At 46.6% G+C, this 21,503-nt stretch overlaps 2 protein-coding genes, 1 long non-coding RNA gene and 1 pseudogene across 3 annotated transcripts; 1 reads left to right on the top strand and 3 right to left on the bottom strand.

Moving 5' to 3' along the window:
- Positions 1–7,814: 7,814 nt before the first annotated feature.
- Positions 7,815–8,807, bottom strand: LOC123439328. Its single transcript, XR_006630066.1, has 3 exons — positions 8,487–8,807; positions 8,162–8,228; positions 7,815–7,946 (listed from the first exon to the last, which is right to left on the bottom strand). It is a non-coding gene; the product is annotated as an uncharacterized LOC123439328 (long non-coding RNA).
- Positions 8,808–14,888: 6,081 nt separating this feature from the next.
- On the bottom strand, positions 14,889–16,494 carry LOC123439327 (annotated as a pseudogene).
- A 1,042-nt stretch (positions 16,495–17,536) lies between these two features.
- LOC123442659 lies at positions 17,537–20,245 on the bottom strand. The gene is made up of 5 exons (XM_045118766.1): positions 20,051–20,245; positions 19,812–19,957; positions 18,921–19,002; positions 18,759–18,841; positions 17,537–18,101 (listed from the first exon to the last, which is right to left on the bottom strand). The coding sequence occupies exons 1-5, from the start codon at positions 20,093–20,095 to the stop codon at positions 17,849–17,851; spliced, it is 609 nt and encodes a 202-aa protein (XP_044974701.1). The 5' UTR covers positions 20,096–20,245; the 3' UTR covers positions 17,537–17,848.
- A 637-nt stretch (positions 20,246–20,882) lies between these two features.
- Positions 20,883–21,503, top strand: LOC123441395 (ubiquitin recognition factor in ER-associated degradation protein 1-like). The gene has a single exon (XM_045117853.1). The coding sequence runs from the start codon at positions 20,883–20,885 to the stop codon at positions 21,501–21,503; it is 621 nt and encodes a 206-aa protein (XP_044973788.1).

Genomic DNA, 21,503 nt, shown 5'->3' with positions numbered 1-21,503 from the left:
TCTTGTTTTATTGGCCAATACATGAGAATTTTTGTCCAAAAGGACCCCCTCGCCCCCTCGCGAACGTGAATGTCAGAAAAGACCACCTGCGAATGCTAAAAAGGGAAAGGACCAGCTCCCCGGGTGGCGGCAGACGCGCCAGGCGGCACGTGGCACCTGCCGCCACCTCCCGAGGCGGCTGTGGGTCCTGCTGCCACCGCCCGAGGCGGCTAGGGCCTGCCGCCACCAGCTGAGGCGGCCGGCTGCGGACCCCGTTCCCGCCACGCCGGTCCGTAACGGACAGCTGACTGGGTGGGCCCTGCCGCCACCACCCCCGGCGGCCGGCCGAATCTGCATTGCTCGTGACAGGGACGTTGATTTCGCTGACTACGAGGCTGCTGTCTGGGCAAACGGCGCTAACTTCCCATTCAAAATTTTCCCCCTCTAACTTGCATGCGGTATTGGATTTAGTTCCTCCGTTTCAAAATATAAGACATTTTAGGTATTTCACTAGAAGACTACATACGTAGCAAAATGAGTGAATCTATACTCTAAAGATGTCTATGTACATCCGTATGTAGTTTATTGTACAATCTCTAAAATGCCTTATATTTAGGAACGGATGGAGTTTTTTTTACGGAGGGAGATTTCCTAAATATAAGTCTTTTAAGAGTTTGTACTACAAGACTATATATGGATGTATATGGACTTATTTTAGAATGTAGATTCTGTCATTTTGTTTTTTATGTAGTCATCTAGTAACATATCTAAAAAGACTTATATTTAGGAACAGAGGGAGTACACTTGTAAAAATAATACACACCTTTGTAAGTATTGCACTTGTAAAAATAGAACGGCATTCCAAGCAGGGCCTAAAGGCTGATTGCACTAACTGAGGTTGTCTGCTGTATTTGTTCCCGCCACATGCACGCGATAACGACGGACGAGCAGTGCAATTTTTTCCCGCCTAAGTTTCCCACGTTATTTTCCCGCCTAAGTTTCCCGCTAAAGTTTCTCGTTTTCGCGCCGTTTTTTCCCGCGTAGACATCCGACAGAGCCTATAAAAGGAGGCAGGGAGTGAAACTCTCTTCACCATCAGCCAGACTTCAAAGCACCTGCACCTCCATAGTCAGTATGAGTTTGCCTTGTTCGGATCAGAGCATTAGACCTAGGAAAATGCAGAGTGCAAGCTTGCCTCGGGGGGTGGAAGCAGTTCGATGTTGGTGCGGAGATGTCTGCAAGGTGAAGGAGGTGACAGATTTTTCAGATTGGTTGGGCATGAAGTTTTTCATGTGCGCCAATTATGAATCAGATCCACCCGAATCTATTTCTGCGTACGCCAGGCCTCCGGTATGCTCAAGTCATCCAGATTATTGTTATTTGATATTATTGTTTACTTGAATCTGATCCATCCTTTAGTCTCCTCCTCCTCTCTGCATGTACTATCGTTGGATTGACACGGAAATGCCGGACTGGGTGGTGAACGAGATTCGTGAAAGAGGTCGCCGTGCATGGGCTAGCTTGGACTTGGAAGAGCGTCGTGAGAAGGCTAAAGCAGAGGAGAAAGCAGAGCAGAAGAAAGAGTGGGAAGATTACTGTGTGGAGCAGAGGGCTTTTCTTGATGAGATGAAAAGGAAAAATCAAGAAGAGAAACTTCGGCTGGAGGAGGTTTACAGACAGCGGGAACAGGCCCGTGAAGCTGAGAGGGAGAGAAAAAGAGAAAGGGCTCGTGCCGCCAAGGCAGCAGAAGAAGCTGGTGATGGAAAAGGAAAATATCCGCGTTGGACTCAGTAGATTTATTTTATTGTATGTTAATTTGTGTTAGTTATATCTTAATTTCTGCAAGTTGTATCTTAATTTCGGCAAATTGTATCTTATTTTCAGCAATGTGTATCTTAATTTCCATAATGGGTATCTTAATTTCAGCTACGTGTATGTTCATTTTATCCTGCCATTTATTTCCCGCCTCGCTTTCCCGTCATTTTTTCCCGCGTATAGCTTTGCCGCCATTTTGTTCCCGCCTCGCTTTCCCGCCCTTGCTTTCCTGCCCTCGCTTTCCCGCCTCGCTTTCCCTCCTCGTTTTCCCGCCATTAGTTATTCGTCTCGTTCTGCTGCACCTATAAAACCCCCTCCAGACCAAGGTGGGTAAGGAGTGTGCTGAAAATGTCTCATTATCCTTTCGATCGTAGTTTTCACAGTGGTATGTCCGAGTGTCTTCTGCGCTTAGCTAGCAATTTCAAGATAGATAATAGAATAGTTTCATGGGACAAACTCATCAGTACTGACACGCTACTGAATGAAGTTGCCCACGCATTAGCTAGGAAGGGGTGGCCTGCAAGGACATATGAGGAGATTCGGAAAGAACTTCTGCGGTTGAATGAAAGATGGAAGAAGAAAGGCCAACACATACGCGGTGGAGGTGGAGTAAAACATCCCTTTTTATGAATTGACGATAGTGAGGACGAAGACGATATCTTCATGCCGAGTACCAAGAGCGCATCATCGACGAAGGCCAAGAGCGCATCATCGACGAAGGCCAAGAGTAGCGCTTCGTCAAAGGGCGAGAGCTCTGCATCGTCGAAGGATGACGACGACTTTATGTAGTTTTTTTATGAACTCTACATCTTAATGTATCTTATTTTATGCATGTTATTTTATGAATTTTATTTTATGTATCTTATTTTATGGAAGCAACTTTAAAGATATCGAGAACTTTTATTTCATGAAACTACATAGATGTCTTGTACGTACATCTGAAAGTTTGAAACTGACATAGAGAGATGCAATAGTTCGCACACATACATGGACGAATCACCCTATGCGACGACGACCAGCTGGCCTTGCCCGACGACCGGAGGGTGACAATCGTTCAGGGGGGCTGTGTTCACGAAGACCACGACCGTACTGTCCCTCGTGTTCCTGTGTCTGCGACTCATGCATAGGTGGTGGAGTCTGAAATCCATATTGAGATGATGATTCTAAATTGTAGGTGAATGGCTGTGACTCAGAATTGATATAAGATGGACCAATAACGTCCTGCCCGAAAAAATCATTTATCATTCCTGGGAGCGTGCATTGAGTATCATGGTTTTCTGTGAGTATTTATTTCTGTACGCCACGCTGGGTATGTTCATCTCCCCATGATGGATCATTAATTTCCTGCTCCGCGAAAAAGTGTGTTTAAAATAAACTGTGTGTAAAAAAAGGATGTGTAAATAGAAGTTATGTAATTGCTTATTATAATTGTACATACCTGACCGCTGTTGTAGCTTTGTGCTCCCTCGCTCGTCTCAGCCCAACGATTCTCCTCAGGCATCCTAATCCCTCGCGTGGGCAAATATGGCTGAGATCCTTGAGTGTGTGCGGCATATGCTGTATATGCATCCTGCTCCACGAAATGAGTCTGTTCGGGCGTCGAACCTAAATCTGGAGCATTTATCTGTGATGTATGCCCATGTATTGGTAGAGACGAGTCATGTCGTGGAAGTGTCGGCGTAGTATTAGGACCCTCTCCCCACCGCATGGACGACGACGGCACCGCACTCGGTCTAGCTGACCTCGGTTCCGGAATGTTGTACGTTGCAGTGACAACGTCGTTCTCTGTACCGCATCTCGTAAACCTTGTGCTGACGAATTCGCTAATTTTTTTAAAGAAGGACCTGCCTTTAGGATCAATTCCCTGGGCTCGCATTCCTTCCCTCGCCATCGCTTGTACTTGGGTGCAAATATCAATCTGAAAAAAATTGTTGTTCGTTGGTTGAATTGTTCATGAAATGATGGACCTGAATAGCAAGATGTTGATTATTACCACGGAGTCACGATAGTAAGCTGATGATGTGTCCATCCGTCTCTGCAACTGTTCCATATGCGTTGGATGTGTTGGCATAGTAGGTGGTTCACTCGTCAGTCTAGTACGCGTGCTCATGCGATATCAATTATAGTACGCTTATGTTGTAGTTGCATCGTACGTTCTGCATAAATAAATTAACATTAGTAAAGTTACATCACATTCTGTATTTTATAAGCACATAATTAAATTAACATTAGTAAAATTACCATTGCTGAGGCACTATATTTTATAGAGCTTCATTATTCCAGTGATTTATCCACTGAATGTTTTCTGCATTCCAGTCCACACCAGATCTGCCCATATTGCTCATCCTGTAATTATAGATAACAAAAAAAATTCAAGAATAGGTGATGGAATATCTATTTAGCTAGGTCACATCTTACTTACTTATGAGTTTCTTCGTCGATACATCTTGGAACCGGTGGTGCAATATCTTGATATAGACCGAACTGTCTCATGACACGGTCAGGATTGTACGGTTCCACAAACCATAGATAGAGTAAATTGCAGCGAGTCATCCAGAAGGCACTATATGTGTTGTGAACCAAATACCATATCAATGTGCGCCTCAGTCCACGGGTTCCATGTTATTAGTGAGTCGTTAAGAAGCTCAAACTGATCATGGTATATGGGGTAACAATTTTTTGCAATTTTAGTAGACCATTTTTTCGACCTAGCATCCACCGGGTGGACATAGTTACAACACCCTCACCATAGTTGTATGGGGTTGCGGGTTCTACTATCTGCGGTCGTCCTACAGGTAAGTATTCCCAGGACCACAACTGTAGAAACTCGTAGGAGACACAAAGTAATGGAGCTTTAGATGTGAATGCAGTTTTTTGAGTGGCATCACACAACCCTCGGTATGTGTGAGAAAGCAAAGCAGAACCAAAGCTATATGGTGGATTTTGGGGTAAAGACGGCCAGAGACATCTGCTGGCCAATTAGGAGAAACTCGTGGATGTACCACTGGCACACCTCTGATTGGTAAAGTTGTGATCATTGACACATCTTTTAGAGTAGATGCAAACTCTCCACATCAAAAGTGAAATGTGTGGGTCTCCGGTCTCCATCTATCAACGAGGGATGTCAGAAGGGATGAATCGGCAGTAAAACTACCTCGACGAGCTGCGATGTTCGCAAAATGAAGGAGTCCATAAGCCTCAAGGTGTTCAAGGAACCGATTATGTATTGTCCAGGGCGTCTTTACAGTTCGAAGCCGGAAGGTCTGAGAAGGATTTTCATGATTTGGATTTATGAAAAGCTGGCAACGGTGGTGGTTGTCGTGATAACCATTCAAAAGCTGGGGCATTTCAGCCATAACCTGCAATCATGATGAAATGAAATGAAATTAAATTAAATATTCGGAATATTACAGCACGATGAAATTAAATTAAATATTCCGAATATTACATCACGATGAAATTAAAATACATATTCCGAATATTACATCACGATGAAATTAAAATACATATTCCGAATATTACATCACGATGAAATTAAAATACATAGCATGATTACATATCACGCAGTGTTGTTGTTACGATACGGACACTCCCTACGCGGGTGACCAGCACACCTACATACGCGGCATCGCCTTGGTTCTCCCAACAAGCTGTGGTCCATGTCATTGCGATGACGCCTAGACTGACGCCGTCCCTTGCTGGTTCGCATCAATGCGGGATCTGAACCCATGTGGTCCCTTCTGGCCATAATTGCTTGTAGTTCATATCAATGCCCCATGCCCAAAACTCACCGTTCCAAGTGTTGTACAAATTGTGCATGTTGAAGTATGGTGATACGTATGGCTCGACACTAATTTGTTGATCTGCAGCTGCCCGCAATACGTGACTGCAAGGATATCCCAGAAGCTTGGGCTTGTTGCAAGTGCACTCACACGAGGTTGCGCCAAGCGTCACAGCTTGTTCTTTGCTCCCCTGTGGTGACCCTTAACAAACTTTGCTCGCACACTAACTTCCCATTTATTCCTAAGTGCATCTACCTGCCTGCACCCATGTCTTTGCGACTTCTTTGCTTTGTCATCAAGATGTCTTTGCATCTTCTTAGACCAGGTCTTGTTCAAATCAACTAGTGCCTTGGCAACGGTGACTCTATCTGCAAAGTATGACACAGTACGGTTCCAAGTTTCATCAATTAATGCTGTGATAGGTAGTGCCCTCACCCCTTTAAGAACACCATTGTACACCTCGGACATGTTGCTTGTCATTATACCGTATCTAGCGCCAGTGTCCTGAGACTGCGCCCACTTGTACAAATTGGGACAATTCTCACTAATCCACTGGCTCAAATTTATTGCTGTTTGACGACCCCTCCAGTCTTCTCTCGCCGGGAGGGATGCGCGCTCGATCTGACCATTGATACCTGCCCAGATAGCATTCATTTTTGCTGCAGTTTTCTGCATGCCCATCCTCTTGAATAGCTTGAACCAATCTTTGTTTTTGAATTTCGAATAAAAATTAGCTGCCAAATGCCTCATGCACCACCTTGTCTCCAGATCGGGCCACCCCCAATCTGGATCTTGTGAAGCCTTAATTATCTCAAGCGCGCTTAATAGTCCGGTGTTGCAATCAGAGATGATGCAAACCCCTTCCCGATCTTTGATGACACCCATCTTCAGGCAACACAGGAACCATAGGCAACTATGTTTGTTTTCGCTCTCCACTAGTGCATAGGCAATAGGAAGAAGTTGATTGTTTGCATCAGCTGCCATCGCCACTAAGAGTGTGCCCTTGTACTTTCCAGTGAGAAATGTACCATCAATTGATACAACCGGACGACAATGCTTGAATGCTTGTATAGTCTGGGCGAATGCCCAGAATAAGCGGTCCAGGATTTGCTCGTCCGGGTTCAATGGATTTGGACGTTCTTTCCGGAAAACTTGAGTCCCCCTGTTAGCAACAGAAATCTGATGCAACATTCTAGGGGCAAAAGAGTACGCCTCCTCATAGGTTCCATACAACCTCTGAAATATCTTTTCCTTTGCATGACGAGCCTTGCTATAGCTGACAGGGAAACCAATCAGATCAGATGCAGTTGCACGCAAAGCCCTAATACTAATATTAAGACTTTGCTGCACAATGGTTTGCATCACCTGTGACACATATTCTGCAGTCACATTGCGGTGCTCTGAAAGAGTGCCGGTTTGCTCACAACCATGTTGCTCTATTTTTTTGACATGCCATGGCTGACATACCCCAGGCTTCTGGCGAGCAATAACTCTTCCGCGGCAACCCGCTTCGCGATGGATGCATATGAGCTTCAACTCCTTTTTATCAGACTTCTTCACTCTATGTTGCCTGTGTATAGCAATTGCATAGCTATGTATTGCTTGTTTAGCAGATTTCTTATCTGGGAAAATCTTTCCAACGGCCAGACTCCCCGCGTCTAGGCCAGCAACAGAGTGTAATTCATTGGTGATGCTCATAACCTGTAAAAACTCTGGGTTGAGAGCTGCAGCGACCGCCTTCTCAGGAGGAACAACTTCATCATCATCTGATTCCGAAGAGGCAGAAGAATGACCATCATCGTCATCATCTAGCGCCTCCGGCAATCCCTCGACATGTTCGCTCATGTCAACGACCGCAGACCAATATCCCGTGTCATACACTTGTTGGCCACCTGTTGGTTCCGATGGGCCGGCGTCGGGGGCTACAGTTATGGCCATATGTTGGCCACCACTTGGTTCCGATGGCCGGCGTCGGGGGCTACAGTTATGGCCAACTCGGCCTCACCGGCACCGCTACTGCACTCGGCGACATCACTGGCAGAAATGAACTCCACATAAACCATGGGTTGTCCATACAGGGAGTTATTGGGATTGCTTGCAAAACCCATGTACGACGCCCATGCTCTTTCACCAGTAACCCGTCGCAGAACCCAACGATTTCCTCCCTCAACCACGAAAGCCTCCATGGTCATTTTTTTCCATTCATCACTGAACCAAATAGCGCTCGGATGAACCTTCTAACTGCCGCATACTCTACATTAACCATGTCTTTCACTACAACCGTAGTCATCCCGCACCTAGACACATCCACACCAGAAGGACCCTCACGTACGATGTGCCCATAAAACACTAACAAATTTTCCATAGTACCTAACGAGCAGCCATATTTACATCGTTAGTCCATTAAAAATCATATTATTATATTTACATTGTAATAACAACATCCGTTACTTATCTTTTTTACATATAACAATTTAACAACATCCATTACTTACATCTACGCATAATAATTTATATTATACCATTTATCGTGACACTACATCTATAAAATAAATAGAAGATGAATTACAATATGTCATTCATACCTCTGGTTTAAATAAGGATATCCTTCCGAATATAATATATCACCAGAATAATATCAGCGAATTCCACCTATTTTCATATGAACAAAAATATTACACAAATAATTATTTCCGTGCTAGCAAAAGTCTAAAAATACATACTGCATGCAATAATACTAATGGAGCTAACATATTATTACATGTTTTTTATAAAAATGCTAGTTACATACACATTTTTCCGGCTTCTTTCTAAATACCAGTTGCATGCAAACACGAACAAATCATCGGTAATATATGAACATGATCGATCTATTATCACATGAACACAAATATGAACAGAGTCTCATACCTTGATCTTCAACTTAGTAGTTCATATCACATGACAAAATAGTTCCACAAAAGTGATAATACACTTCCTAAGACAAAAGATAAACACATACTTAGAAACTAATCGAACAAAAAAAACATCATGCATGCAAACACGACCAACAGAAATGTAAAGCTCTTACCTTGATCTAACTTTTTTTCAACTACAACGCCTTCAAAATAGTTCCACGAAAGTGATAATACACTCCCTAAGACAAAAGAAAGAACATACTTAGAAACTAATCAAACAAAATAAAACATCATGCATGCAAACAAGACCAAAAGAAATGGAAAGCTCTTACCTTGATCTATCTTTTCTTCAACTGCAACGTCTTCAAAATTTAACTTTAAACCATCCAAAATCGCAACTTAAACCTTCATATGGACTAGTTCTTGAGAAGAGAGTGAGAAAGAGAAAGAGAAGAGGGTGACAAAGAAGGCAACGGCAGGAGAAGAGAGTGAGAGAGGAGGCAGCGACGCAGTTCATTTATAAAGAAAAGTTTCACGCTGTTTCGTCAGTGAAGAGAGGGAAAAATGTGCTACTGTTTCGTCGGTGGAGACTGTCTCAACGTAGGAATCAACGAGCCTCGAAATCAGCGCAGTCAGTGGAATTCAGCGCAGTCAGTGGAATTCAGCGCAGTCAGTGGCAATCAGCGCGGCAACAGTACGCGCCGCTTCGTCCCGAGGCGGCATGTCCCACCTGGCCGTCATATGCCGAGGCGGCATGGCCCTCCTCTCATTCCCTTTACGTTGCCGCGACGCGGGAACGGAATCTCGCATGCGCCGCCTGGGCTCGTGGCGGCACCCCTGTCGGCCGCCTGCGCTCGTGGCGGCAGGCCCCAGCCGCCTCGGGCGGTGGCGGCAGGTGCCACGTGCCGCCTGGCGCACCTGCCGCCACGGAGGGGTGGGGTCCTTTCCGTTTTTTGCGTTCGCAGCTGGTCTTTTCTGACAATCACGTTCGACAGGGGTCCTTTTGACAAAAATTCAATACATGAACATTATAAAAATTAGAGAACATTGCTTTTAATCCTAAGCATATTTTAAAATTTCCGCAGTACTTTTTTCTGTATCATACTAGTAGCTAGTTTTGGAATAAAAATATTACTCAGAAAATCCTGTAGGAGTAGCCCAGTCGAAACCTACCAAATCGTTAACAGGCAGCTCCAAGGAAATGGCGATCGGGTGCGTATTTGCTTTCAAGTAGGGATGGTACCGGCCGGGTTTGGGTATGGGTGGAGCCACCACATATCCTTATTCGTTGCCCCAAACCTTACCCCATCATCTGTATTCATACCCGTCATGGGTACAATTTATTCACACACTCATCATCCGTCAGGGTAAATGGTTACGCGCGGATAAAATTACCTAGATTTGCAACACATCAATTCGAGTATTACATAGTTATAAACAACAACGTTTAATAATAATGTATAAACAACAACACATACTCGTAAATAGCAACACACTCTGACATGGGCTAGCTACGGGATTTATGTACATATAATACGTTTAATATGTGGATATATAATATTCAAGGCCTGCTTTTTAAATTATATGCGGGTACATAGGTACACGGGTATGGGTTATACTAAATCATACCCGTAACCACTATACCCGATAGGTTTCAATTTTTCCCTATTTATGTACCCATAGGTATTTTTTGACCCATACCCTTACCCTAATAGATTTTTTACTCGCAAGGTATGCGGGTAATGAGTACCCATTGCCATCTCTATCTCCAAGAAACGCGCTATGCATGAAACAGGCGTTCATGGGACCCTTCCACATTTAGTTTTTCTTTTTTTTGAGAATTTTCCACAAATTTTTTTTTTTGAGCGAAGATACATTTCCATATTTAGTTTAGCATATTAGTGTTAGGTTGTATGGGTCGGCCCACTAAATGTTACACCTCAGCCTAGTAAAATTCTAAAATCTCAAAGGCCCAATCCACTGACATGGCATGTATGTTCGTTTAGTCTCATACTGCTTCTAGCTGAGAGGAAGAAATATCAATGTATACAAGGTGAGCTATTATACTCTTAGAGCATTTACAACCGCGATGAGCTAATTCAGCCCCTCAAACAATATGAAAACTTTTAAACTCCATTTTAAAATTGTTCTTATATTTTTGCAAATTCATGAACCTTAATTAAACTAAGGAACATTTTTGGAAATCCAGAATACTGGAAATTATTCGCCACCATTTTTCAAAATCCCTAGAGTAGTTTTTCACTAGCCTAGTCGAAACCTTGCAAAATCACTAATAGGCCGGTCCATGGAGAGAGCGGCCGGGGGTGTGGTGTGCGGAACAATCGCTGACACGCTCAATTACTTCATGCCACACCACATATACTCGAGCCAATGTTACGTGATTTGTGAAGAAATAAATAAAAAATATTTCCTCCGTCTCAAAATTCTTGTCTTAGATTTGTCTAGGTATAAATGTACCTAGTCACGTTTTAATATGTTGATACATCCATTTTTAAATAAACCTAAGACAAGAATTTTGAAACGGAGGAAGTATTTGGCAATGCACTACTAAGCCTCTAGGTGTACGTGTCAATACTCGAGCTTGTTGTGGAGCGTCTTGACACGTCTTCGACGACTGCCCGTCTGCTTCCACTACTTTCTATTTGGAAGAGGACCATCTCATCTTCACCATCATGGCTGATGATGGTGATGTGGAGTTCTCGGGGGAATTGTATGTTCTGAACCTCTTTCTATTGGTATGTGATCTTGGTCCATCTGCAGATACGGTAGATCTTAATTTTTAATGTGCCTTAGAGCATCACCAACAGCCGCATAAAAAAACACGTCCGCGCGCTAAAACCCCATTTTAACGCGCGCGAGACGAAAGCGGAAAAGTTAGACGCACGGAAAACGGATGCGTGCGCATGGAAAAATCGGGCGGGCATGCTAGATTTGGTGCACGGCATCCAACACGTCTATAAAATGCAGCGCTCGCCACGCGCCCTTCTATTGAATCATTCACCCCCTCGTCTTGTCACACGCCCTTTCACCGAATCATTCACCCTTCGCCTCACCACGAGCCCTCCCTCGCCTCGCCACGCGGCCCTCTGCCTCCTTTCTCGCCGCGCCGCCGCCGCGCCACCATGCCACCGCGCCGTCGGGGAACTTCTGGTTAATGCGGCGTTCGCGCGCGCCCTCTGGCACGTTCTACGCTGAGATCCGATCCGACGAGATGTGCCTCGGCCTCGTCACGTTCGACATCGCCGAGGATGTCGCCCACGCGTGCGACGCGGCAGCGTGGCGCCTGGACAGGACTCGAAGGGAGATGAACTTCCCCGAGGTGATAATGATGGAGTAAGCGCATAACGTTGTGCCTCGTCCACGAGTAGTCACCGACGAGGACCGCCGCCGAAACCGGAGGCGGGAACGCCGCCTCAGCATTGCTAAGATGGACGAGCATGACATGACGGGGTGGCGTCGACAGTTCCAGCAGGACGTCATCGACGAGTGCCATTTCTTCGCGCAAAGGAGGGCGGAGATGGCGGAGAGGAGGGCGTAGAGGAGGGCGGAGCAAGCCACCTATCGTGAAGATAGGCGTACGCGAAAGCAAGCCGCACTCTTCTAGATGAAGCTGAAGGAAGCGTCGACTTGGTCATCCGATGATGAACGCTGGGTTGACGCCTTCATTACGACGGAGGAATCGGACACCAGCGCGTCGGAGTCCGACGACAATGATGATGAGTAGTTTTTGTTATCGTTTTTTATCTATACTACGCTATGTAGTTTTTTTAACTATCTAGACTATAAGCAACTATGCTATGTATGGTTTTTATAAATGTGATCAAAAATGCATGTTGCATGCGTTGAATTTTGTATGTCTGCTGGAGTGCCACGCGCGCGCCTAATGTTTGGATTTCCGATGGAGCCAACGCTTGACGACAAGCTAAATTTTAAGGTGTGCACGTTGTAAACAGAGATTTTCTGCGCCGCGCGTTGGACGCCCGTTGGAGATGCTCTTACGTGATTTGCTCTCTCAGCACATTTGTTATATTACTAGATTGGGTTAAGCTTCACCAAAAATTGCTTAATTTCCATATCCAACAAATCTTATATGTTTAGGGTTTTTTTGTTGAAAGCCTTTGTTGCCACTCTGAAACCCAAGTTTTTTTTCCTGAGGGAACATCATTTTAGTTATGTTGATGCTGTCTGAAATCATTACATCATGTCCAAATAGTTCAGGACAGCACAAGCATACAGCTCATGTTATTCATAGCAAGAAGTGCTCCTGATATGGTTCAAAAAAGAAAAGAAAAATGTTTTACGCTAGCAGAAATTGCTGAAAATGCAGGATTTACTCCTTCAAAATTTGGCGAGTATACTATACTGTTAACTCCTGTTACTTTTGCAGGTTTTCCATGAATTTTGTATATTACTCTTTACGCGAGATCATAAATTATATTTTGTAGAAGGCATGGCAGAAAATATAACACAAATAGATGCATAAGTATAAGAAAGAATCATCAATAACATATACTAACGGGGATGTAATTATTATTTTTATTATTTGTGCGAAGAGGATGTAAATGTTGTTAAATGGATAGGCTAACTGTTCAAAGCCCTGGCCTTGAGCGAACTATAGTAGACCTGACCAAATGGGCCGGCCCGGCACGGCACGGCCTGGCCCGCCATAATCGTGCCACGCATGGCACGGCATGTCTGGCCCGATTATTAGTCGGGTCGTGTCGTGCCGGTCCACCGGCGTAGCCTCCCGGTCTAGTCACGGCACGGAGCCTATACGGGCCGGCCCGTAGGCACGCCAGGCCCGCTAGCCTGTTAGTTTTTTTACTTTTAGGCTATAATTTAGGCTAATTTTGACTTGTTAGGCTGTTTTTTGGATCGATTTTAATATATTGGGTTGTGTTTTGGATCGATTTTAACCTATGATGCTATTTTTTTTATCCTACATATATATAAAAATAAGTAAATAAAATAAACGAACTGTGCCGTGCCGGCCCGCGTGTCCAGCCCTCAGATCCAGGCACGGCCCGAGGCGTACCGCGTGCCTGACACAACCCATTTAAATCATGCCGGGCCGGTTGCACGCTGACCTGTTTAGCCGGGCCCGTTTGGCCAGGTTTGAACTTTAGCAGCAGAGGAGAGGACAGAGGTAGTAAAGGTGGCCGCTTCCCAAACCTGGTGGTTCGGACGGTCTGACAGTCGGCATGCGTCCAGCACTTTGCACCGAAACGGCAAAGGCATGGGCGGCCGATGCCGTATGCTGCCGTTTCACATCAAATTTAAATTACTGTAGTTTCACGTCAAAGACATTGCACTTGGCGGAACATAAACCAAATATTAGGAGTAGGGCTGGGCGTTCGGTTTATATGGTTAATACGGTTCGGTTTATTTGGTTCTATATAATTTCGGTTTTGAAGAAATAGAAACCGAAATGATCGTTCAAAATTTAGAAACCAAACCATATTAATCATAATATATCGGTTCGGTTTGTTCGGTTAACCGAAAAATCAAAATTCATGCACTTGTCAGTATAAGTGTAATGACTCGAGAGCACTAATTTGGATTGTATAATATGCAAAAAGATAATCACAAGTTCTAGCAACCTTAATATCATTCTATGGTTTATTAGGTCAAGCAAACTAGTAACCATAATTAAGTAGAAAAAGTACATGGAATGTGAAATGTATTATGTGCGGAGAAATGTTGCCTCCATACTTTTACACTTTTGGAAACAAGGTATTACATGGGGTATCCCACATATCGGTTTGTTCGGTTTATTCGGTTTCTGAGCATCAAAAACCGAACAAAAACAAAAAACCGAACAACCATAAAATTTCCCACCGAACTAAAAATCAAACCATCAAATAAACCGACAAATCGGTTTCGGTTTTATAGTGCCCACCCCTAATTAGGAGGGACCAAATGACTGAATATGACATAAAAAAAGCTAGGAAGCCGGAGAATTAGTAGAGCGATTAACTGAAAAATAGGTTTAGTTGTCAAATTTTCTTCCTAATTGTTCCCAAGACGCTCGGCACAGCACTACACTAAGGCCCTGTTTGGAACCATAATATATTATGATAATCTGGATTATGAAGATAGATTATATAATCTGGTTTATAAAAATAATCTAGGTGGACATGTTTGGAGGCTAGATTATATAAACTGTAATCCAGGTTTTACATTGCATAATCACATGTTTGCCCTCTGTTTTTTTTTAAAAAAAAGAAGGGTGGCGGTGGTAGGAGTGTAATTATTTTTAACTTTACAAGGGTAATGGGTCATTAGCAATTTTTAATCTGATTTTAGCTGGTATAGAGTAGATTATGAGTTTTTAATAATCTATCCATCTAGTTTTTATAATCTACATCATAAGCTGTCCTGTTTGAAGACAGAATAGATTATAAAAACTAATTATATAATTTGGTTGATTCTAAAAAGGGCCTAAATCTAATCGACGGCACCCAAACAGTTTAAGCACCTAGTGCCAGTGGTAGAACCGTAGATACATGATACATGGATCAGGCCCTAGGATCAGCGGGGGATCTTGTCGATGCGGATGTTGAGTGGAACCTCCATGGGCGCCCCAGCATCGCCGCCGGCTCCAACCATGTACGTCGGCGGCACCGGCAGGAACGTCGGCTCGTCCGCGGCGACCACGGCGCCGGGCGCGGCGCTGCTCCTTATCTGGATGTCCACCAGGACCATGTCCGCCCTGCCGCCGTTCGCCGGCTGCACCAGATTCACCCACATCTTGCACGAGAACCGACGGCGGCGTGGCCGCGCTCGCCCTGATGCAAACCACCGACATGGCGGCCGAGGCTGCGACCAGCGCGCCCACCGTCAGGAGGAACGCGCGGCCGTCGCCCTCGCCGGGCCGGAGCCGGCTGACACCACCGGGACCCGGAGCCGGCTGACCCGGCCGTACTCCACGGTGCGCAGCGGTACCGAGTGGAGGACGGCGAGCTCCTGGGGCGGGCCGACGAAGCCGCAGCCGGCCTCCGTGCAGTCGCAGGGCGCGTGCGGGCAGGCGCTCCGGTGGTCGGACGACTCGTGGTAGGGCACGTCCAACTGGCACTCGACCTTGGTCGAGGACACGATGGCGTCCAGCGCGGAGCAGGGGACGAAGATCCCGCCGCACGTCCACTCGGAGCACGGTCCGCCGGGCAGGTTGGCCACGCAGCCGCCGCAGGCCTGGTGCCCGCATTCGTCGCACTGCACACACACAGATCCAAGAGTCCGCCTGTAAATCGATACATCTATCTCCACGGAAGAATCGATTATCGACCGGAGTGTGCGTGGAAGAAGCAGAGAGAGCAGGGAACCTGGAAGACCGGCGGCTTGAAGGGGAGGGTGCAGAGCGGGCAGTGAAGCACGCGCATGTCCATCTTCACGGCGAGCTCTACTCTCGAGCCGTGCCCCGCCGCCGCGGCGACGACCGGGCCTCCGTCGTCTCCTCCTCCGGCCGCATGATGCAGGCCGGTCTCTGGCTTCACATGGCCGTTGGCGCTCCAGCCTCGCCTCCTCGGCGCTCTCGACGGCCATCTCCATCGTCGGCGGTGAGCCCCCGTTCCTTCCCTCGGTGTCGGCGCTCTGCATACCGGCCAGCTCTTGGGGCAAAACACTCCCCGTCGGCCTGTCTCCGGCGAAAGCTTTCACGAGGGGGTGAGGAGAAGGCAGCTCGCTCGCTCGGAGTCGGAGGACAAAAAAGAAGAGGAGACACGGAATTTTCAGTTGGTGAAAGAGTAATGCTAGCGCCATCTATAAAAAAGAAGATGAGCTACAATGTCTCTCTTTGAGTTGGTGAAAGAGTAATGCCACATGTACAAAATGATAGTACTTCAAATTTTTTTACAAACACCGACCGATGTGAGTTGAATTAGTTGGCGAAATGGGAGATGCACATTATGTATCACAATGCCTATCCAGCAGCGGCATGCATGTTTGTTCGAATCATCTTCATTAAACTGAAATCAGACAAGCTTTACTGCCGAGCCGGGTGGATGGTCAGGTCACTGCTACCAAGCTCACAACAGTGGTGGTTTCCCGAATTGATGAGTCTGGTTCAGACTGAAAAATGGCAGTGGTGGCCGGCACTAGGCACGTGAAGGAGGAGGGCTAAAGGATGCACTGGGGCCTGAACAAATTTCCTCTCCTCCTTTTGAAACACGGGGTGCAAAGTCTTTCTCCTTGCTTATTTCGAGCTCAACATATCGATGCCCAAACGGTTCGTCAGACGATTTGATCCCGTTTTACTTCTCGTCTCTTCAAATACCTTCAGAAATAATCTCACTAATAGTCCATCATCGTTGTACAACTTTTCCAAGATAATTCCTAGAAACATAGAGCTTGTCTTGTCCCTTTGCTTCTCCATTGAACAAGAAATATTATGATAAGTATTTAGGAAAACAAGGCACAAGCCCCTGGATGCCGTTGGATCTTGCCCGGTTTGAATCAGGGTCATGTGAGGTGCGCCTATACCACTAAACATAATGTTGCAAGGTCTGCTTAACCCAGGAGAGGCGAACTGCACCATGCTCTTTGCGGTGGAAATTTTTTGGTGAGAAACATACCTTGTTGAAAGGAAATTGACAATAATAATACTCGCAAGTTGTGTTGCTGGCTGGCTACTTGAGAAAAAGTCATGTCATACTAGTTGATTGTTTGATTCATCAGCCGACATACAGGCATATGGTTATAGGTCTGCAAAGCATGGTGCAGCAGTATGTTATGATAACTGCACTGTATCACCATGCCAATCAGTCATTCTATGCTGGATGTTATATATAGTAGCCTCCCAGTTCAGCCTGATTATATTAGATAGAGGAAAACAATGGCTTAATAATCTCTAGTACGTATGAGATTACCATAGAAACATGATGGAGGATAAACCAAAACATGGGGTATCTTGTTACTCTGCATTCCATTGAAGAGAGAAACAATCAGACCATGGCTGATTGCCTGTGTTCCAAAGCCAACAATAAATTCCAATTACAGTACATGAACACAGCACCCAACAATTACACCGCCAATAATGCACGCTACTTAACCAAAAAAACTTTAAATTCTCACTGCTGTTGTGGAATCTTATACATCTTACAATTAATATAAGGGAGTACAGCACCATCAAAAACAGAAGAAAAGCGCCCACCCGCGGATCCGCCCAAAGCAAGATACCATGTTACCCAGTGGCCTTCTCAACAAGTCAATAACAGATATATCACTGCGGGTTTAACCTGGCTACCTGCTACTACAGATATAGTTCAGGGAACAACGCACAAGGCTCATCAGATACAGAGTACAAATGGTGACATATGGAGTACACAGAGCTAGACTTGGCTAATGCTAACCTGGACCTCATTTTGATTTCCGTTTTCTTAGAAGATTAAAGTCAAGCTTTTCATGCTTGTTTGACTTGCCAGACCCACGACCATTGCTTTGTGAAGAACCGCGGCCATCCACGTTCTGGCCAGTCGTCTTTGGCAGCTTGCGCAACGGTGGTGTTTCCATCTCCAGCTCAGGCTCTTTTCTCTTCAACTCATTCAGAGATATGCTTTCTGAACTATCAACATTGAAGCTTCTAAATCTTGATGCTGATACATCATCCACTCTGCACTTTCATTTCCCACTTAAATCATCGAAAAGCCTCAAAACTACATATGCCAAAGATAGCTGATGCAGACATATACGAAGTATAGATGCAAGTGTTCTTCTGGTGAATACGATGTCAATCATGTATGGCACACTAGAAGGACTCAAGAGATCAAAATGAATCTAATTTTTAGCAATAGTTTGAACATAAAAGAACTGCATCAGAACTAGATAAAAACATCACCCAGTATGTGCGCTAATCTAAAGTTGTTTATGTCCTCTATCACTAACTTCTTGAAAAAAAAGTACAATATCATCGTCCTTTATTTACAGTCACGTAGCTTGAAAGTATACAGTTCCTCTGAACATGTAACTTGTATTTTGAGCACTTCAAGAGATAGGCATGCCCAGCTCAACAAAGTGGAATATACAGGGTTTCTCGAAATGTTGATGATCACACTGGTACAAATTTAGCAACCGAAATTAACAACTCCCTTTGATTCATATTACTTGTCTTAGATTTGTCTAAGACAAGTAATATGGATCGGGGGGAATAATTACTTTACACATTTGCAATGCATCAATCCTGGCGAATAGCTAAAATGAAACTTGTGACAGACGGCATTCCCAAGGTAACTTAACAGAGAAGAGAAAAGGAGCCATTGTAGTAGCTAACCTGCTAGTATTTGCACTGTCTTGTTGAGAATTACTAGGTGAAGCCGATTGTGTTGGGCGACCACTTGCCTCGTCATTTAGTTTCTACAGGTCTAGGCTTGTGTAAGGGAACATCCATCTAAAGGACATAATAGACTGAAGGACAAAAGGCTACAGAACTCACATCAATGGATGGATTGAAATTTTGGAATGACATTCGACCCTTTACAGCTCCTGGATGTGGATTGCCCTCCATGACAACTACACTGAAAAAAAGAAACTAGTTTTGCTTAGTCTGCGGTGACAAATCAAAGCTAGTAATCCTTAATGGATTTTGTGCTGGATAGGAAAGGCAGTAAAATCTAAAGCTGAAACTGGATGAAAAATTTCTCCGAAAAAACAAACTAATAAATCTGTTTAACATGCTTATAATTTATGACCAAGCTGCAAAGTATGATTGAAGTTCAAAAGATAGACACAAAAGCATGTAATGTAACACTATGCCAACAGTCTCCTCCAAAAACAGTGACTAGGTACAGCTGCATAAGCACATTCCTAGTCATACTTTTTGCAATACGTGCATTTGCTCAAGGGAAACTGGTGGCGTTCACAGGAGTTTGCATGAGTTTCTTTTTGTACCAGATACTTGAACCAAAAGTGGTGCGATTCTTCATCGGTTCCCGGCTTCGCAGGGGTCAGCAACTAAGCAATATCACCAAAATTACTGGAATTGCACTTGTACAGCATAGTTTTCACCCAATATGTGGCATTTTCCTAGGTGAAACTGCCAGTAAATATTCACAGGAGTTTGTGCGAGTACCCTTTTGTAACAAACATTCGACTCGAAGGCGGTGTGATCTTCACCGACTTCCATTTGCGCAGGGGTCAGTGACTACGCTAGCAGAAATATAACTACAATTGCATCGCTATCGCACAGTCTTCTTAATAACAACAAATCTAAAATCCTCCGCAACCACTTCCCTAACCCGAGCATACCCAAGCCAAGATACAAGCAACAGAGGAAGAACGTCTGCAGCCAAGAAGAAGCGGGCCTTTGAACAACCCACACACGTACCACTTCCTGGCGACCTGGACCGACGAGCCAACCCCGCCTCCGTTGGCCGCCGGCGTCATCACCACCTCCACCTCGGCCGCCGCCTCCTCCACCTCCACATCGGCCTTGTCCTCAACCTTCTGCGCGACCGCCGCCCGCTGCATAAACTGCGCCACCGCACACGCACGCAGAGAAGAGGAAACACGCCCGTCAGAGACCAGGAGCCATGGCCAGAGGAAGCAGAGGGGTCGATTCCTCACCTTGAGGTTCCGCAGCGTGCTCGAGAGCCCCTTCTTCGCCGACATCTCGCCGCCGCCGCCGCTCCGACACTCCCCCTCTCCCTCTCTCAGCGCCCCCTAATCCAATCTAGGGTTAGGGTTTAGAGGCGGCCGTCTCGTCTCGCGGGAGGAACACCGGAAAAACAGAGAGACGGGGGAGCACGAGGAGAAACAGAGACGGACTCGGCCCAACCCAAAGCCCGGTTTTTCTTTTTGTACACTGACGGACCGGGCCCGCGCGTCATTGGCTTCCCTCCGTGTCCCCTCTCACCGCCAGGCGGGCCCGGTTTCCCGACCCACACGCCACGGCCACACCGAGTCGGCCACGGGCTCGCAGGCGGACCGTGGAACCCACCAAACGCCGTAGATAAAAGCGGAGCCCTCCTTCCTCTTCCCCGGCCAACAAATCCACGGCTCGACTCCGCAGATTGATCGATCGCTGGAGCTCGTGCTAAACTTCAGATCGATCTTTTGATCGCTTCTCATGGAGGACACAGGGATGGCTATGCAGTGGGAGAGCAAGGAGGAGGAGCACGCGAGGGAGGCGTGGCAGGCGTACCTCCGGCAGCAGCGGTCGCGCAGCGGGTGGGCGCAGTACCTGCGGTGCCGCCCCATGTCGCTGCTGGGCAAGAACGACGGCAGCAACTTTGTGGTAATGCCGGCGTCGGCGCTGGAGCGGCTCACGTCGCTGGGGGTGGGGGCGGGGTCCCCGATGGAGTTCCGGGTCCAGAACGCCGCCACACTCGAGGCCTCCCACCTCGGCGTGCTCGAGTTCGGCTGCGAGGAGGGGTTCGTGCACGTGCCCGCCCACGCCATGGCGCGCCTCGGGCTGGAGGACGGCGACCTCGTACTGGTCACCAGGATCGCGTCGTCGCTCCCCAAGGCCGCGTCCATCATGCTGCGCCCGCACACCGCCGACTTTCTGCGGGCCAAGAACCACAAGGAGCTGCTGGAGCACTGCATGAAGAGCTACTCCATGGTCACCGTCGGCGACACCATCGCCGTCTACGAGGGGGACACCAGGTACCTCCTCGACGTCGTCGACGCCATGCCCGCCCACGCCGTCTCCACCCTCGACACCGACTGCGAGGTCGACTTCGCGCTGCCCCTCGACTACGTCGAGCCGCCGCCCGTCGTTGCTCCGGTCGTCGCCGCCGCCCCATGCCAAGACTGCGCCGGTGGCGAAGAGCGGCGGTTCGTCGGCGTCGGGATAAGGATGGACGGCAAGCCTGTGGAGCAGGCGCCGCCCCCTGCGCCGCCGGCGGGTTCTTCGGGTAAGGGCAACAATATTGCCAGTAGTGAGCATGTGCTTCGGTTCTTCGGCGGCCGCGTCGGCTCGGGGCCGCCCGCGGGCGCCAAGTCGGCCAAGAAGAAGGTTGACGGCGAGGAGGACAAGGAGGCCAAACGCTTCGCCGGACAGAAGTATACCTTGTAG

This window comes from Hordeum vulgare, chromosome 3H, assembly GCF_904849725.1.
Source record: "Hordeum vulgare subsp. vulgare chromosome 3H, MorexV3_pseudomolecules_assembly, whole genome shotgun sequence".
Classification (NCBI taxonomy): Eukaryota; Viridiplantae; Streptophyta; class Magnoliopsida; order Poales; family Poaceae; genus Hordeum; species Hordeum vulgare.
The sequence above is the reverse complement of the archived record's forward strand: the minus strand, read 5'-3'. Positions and strand labels throughout refer to the sequence as shown.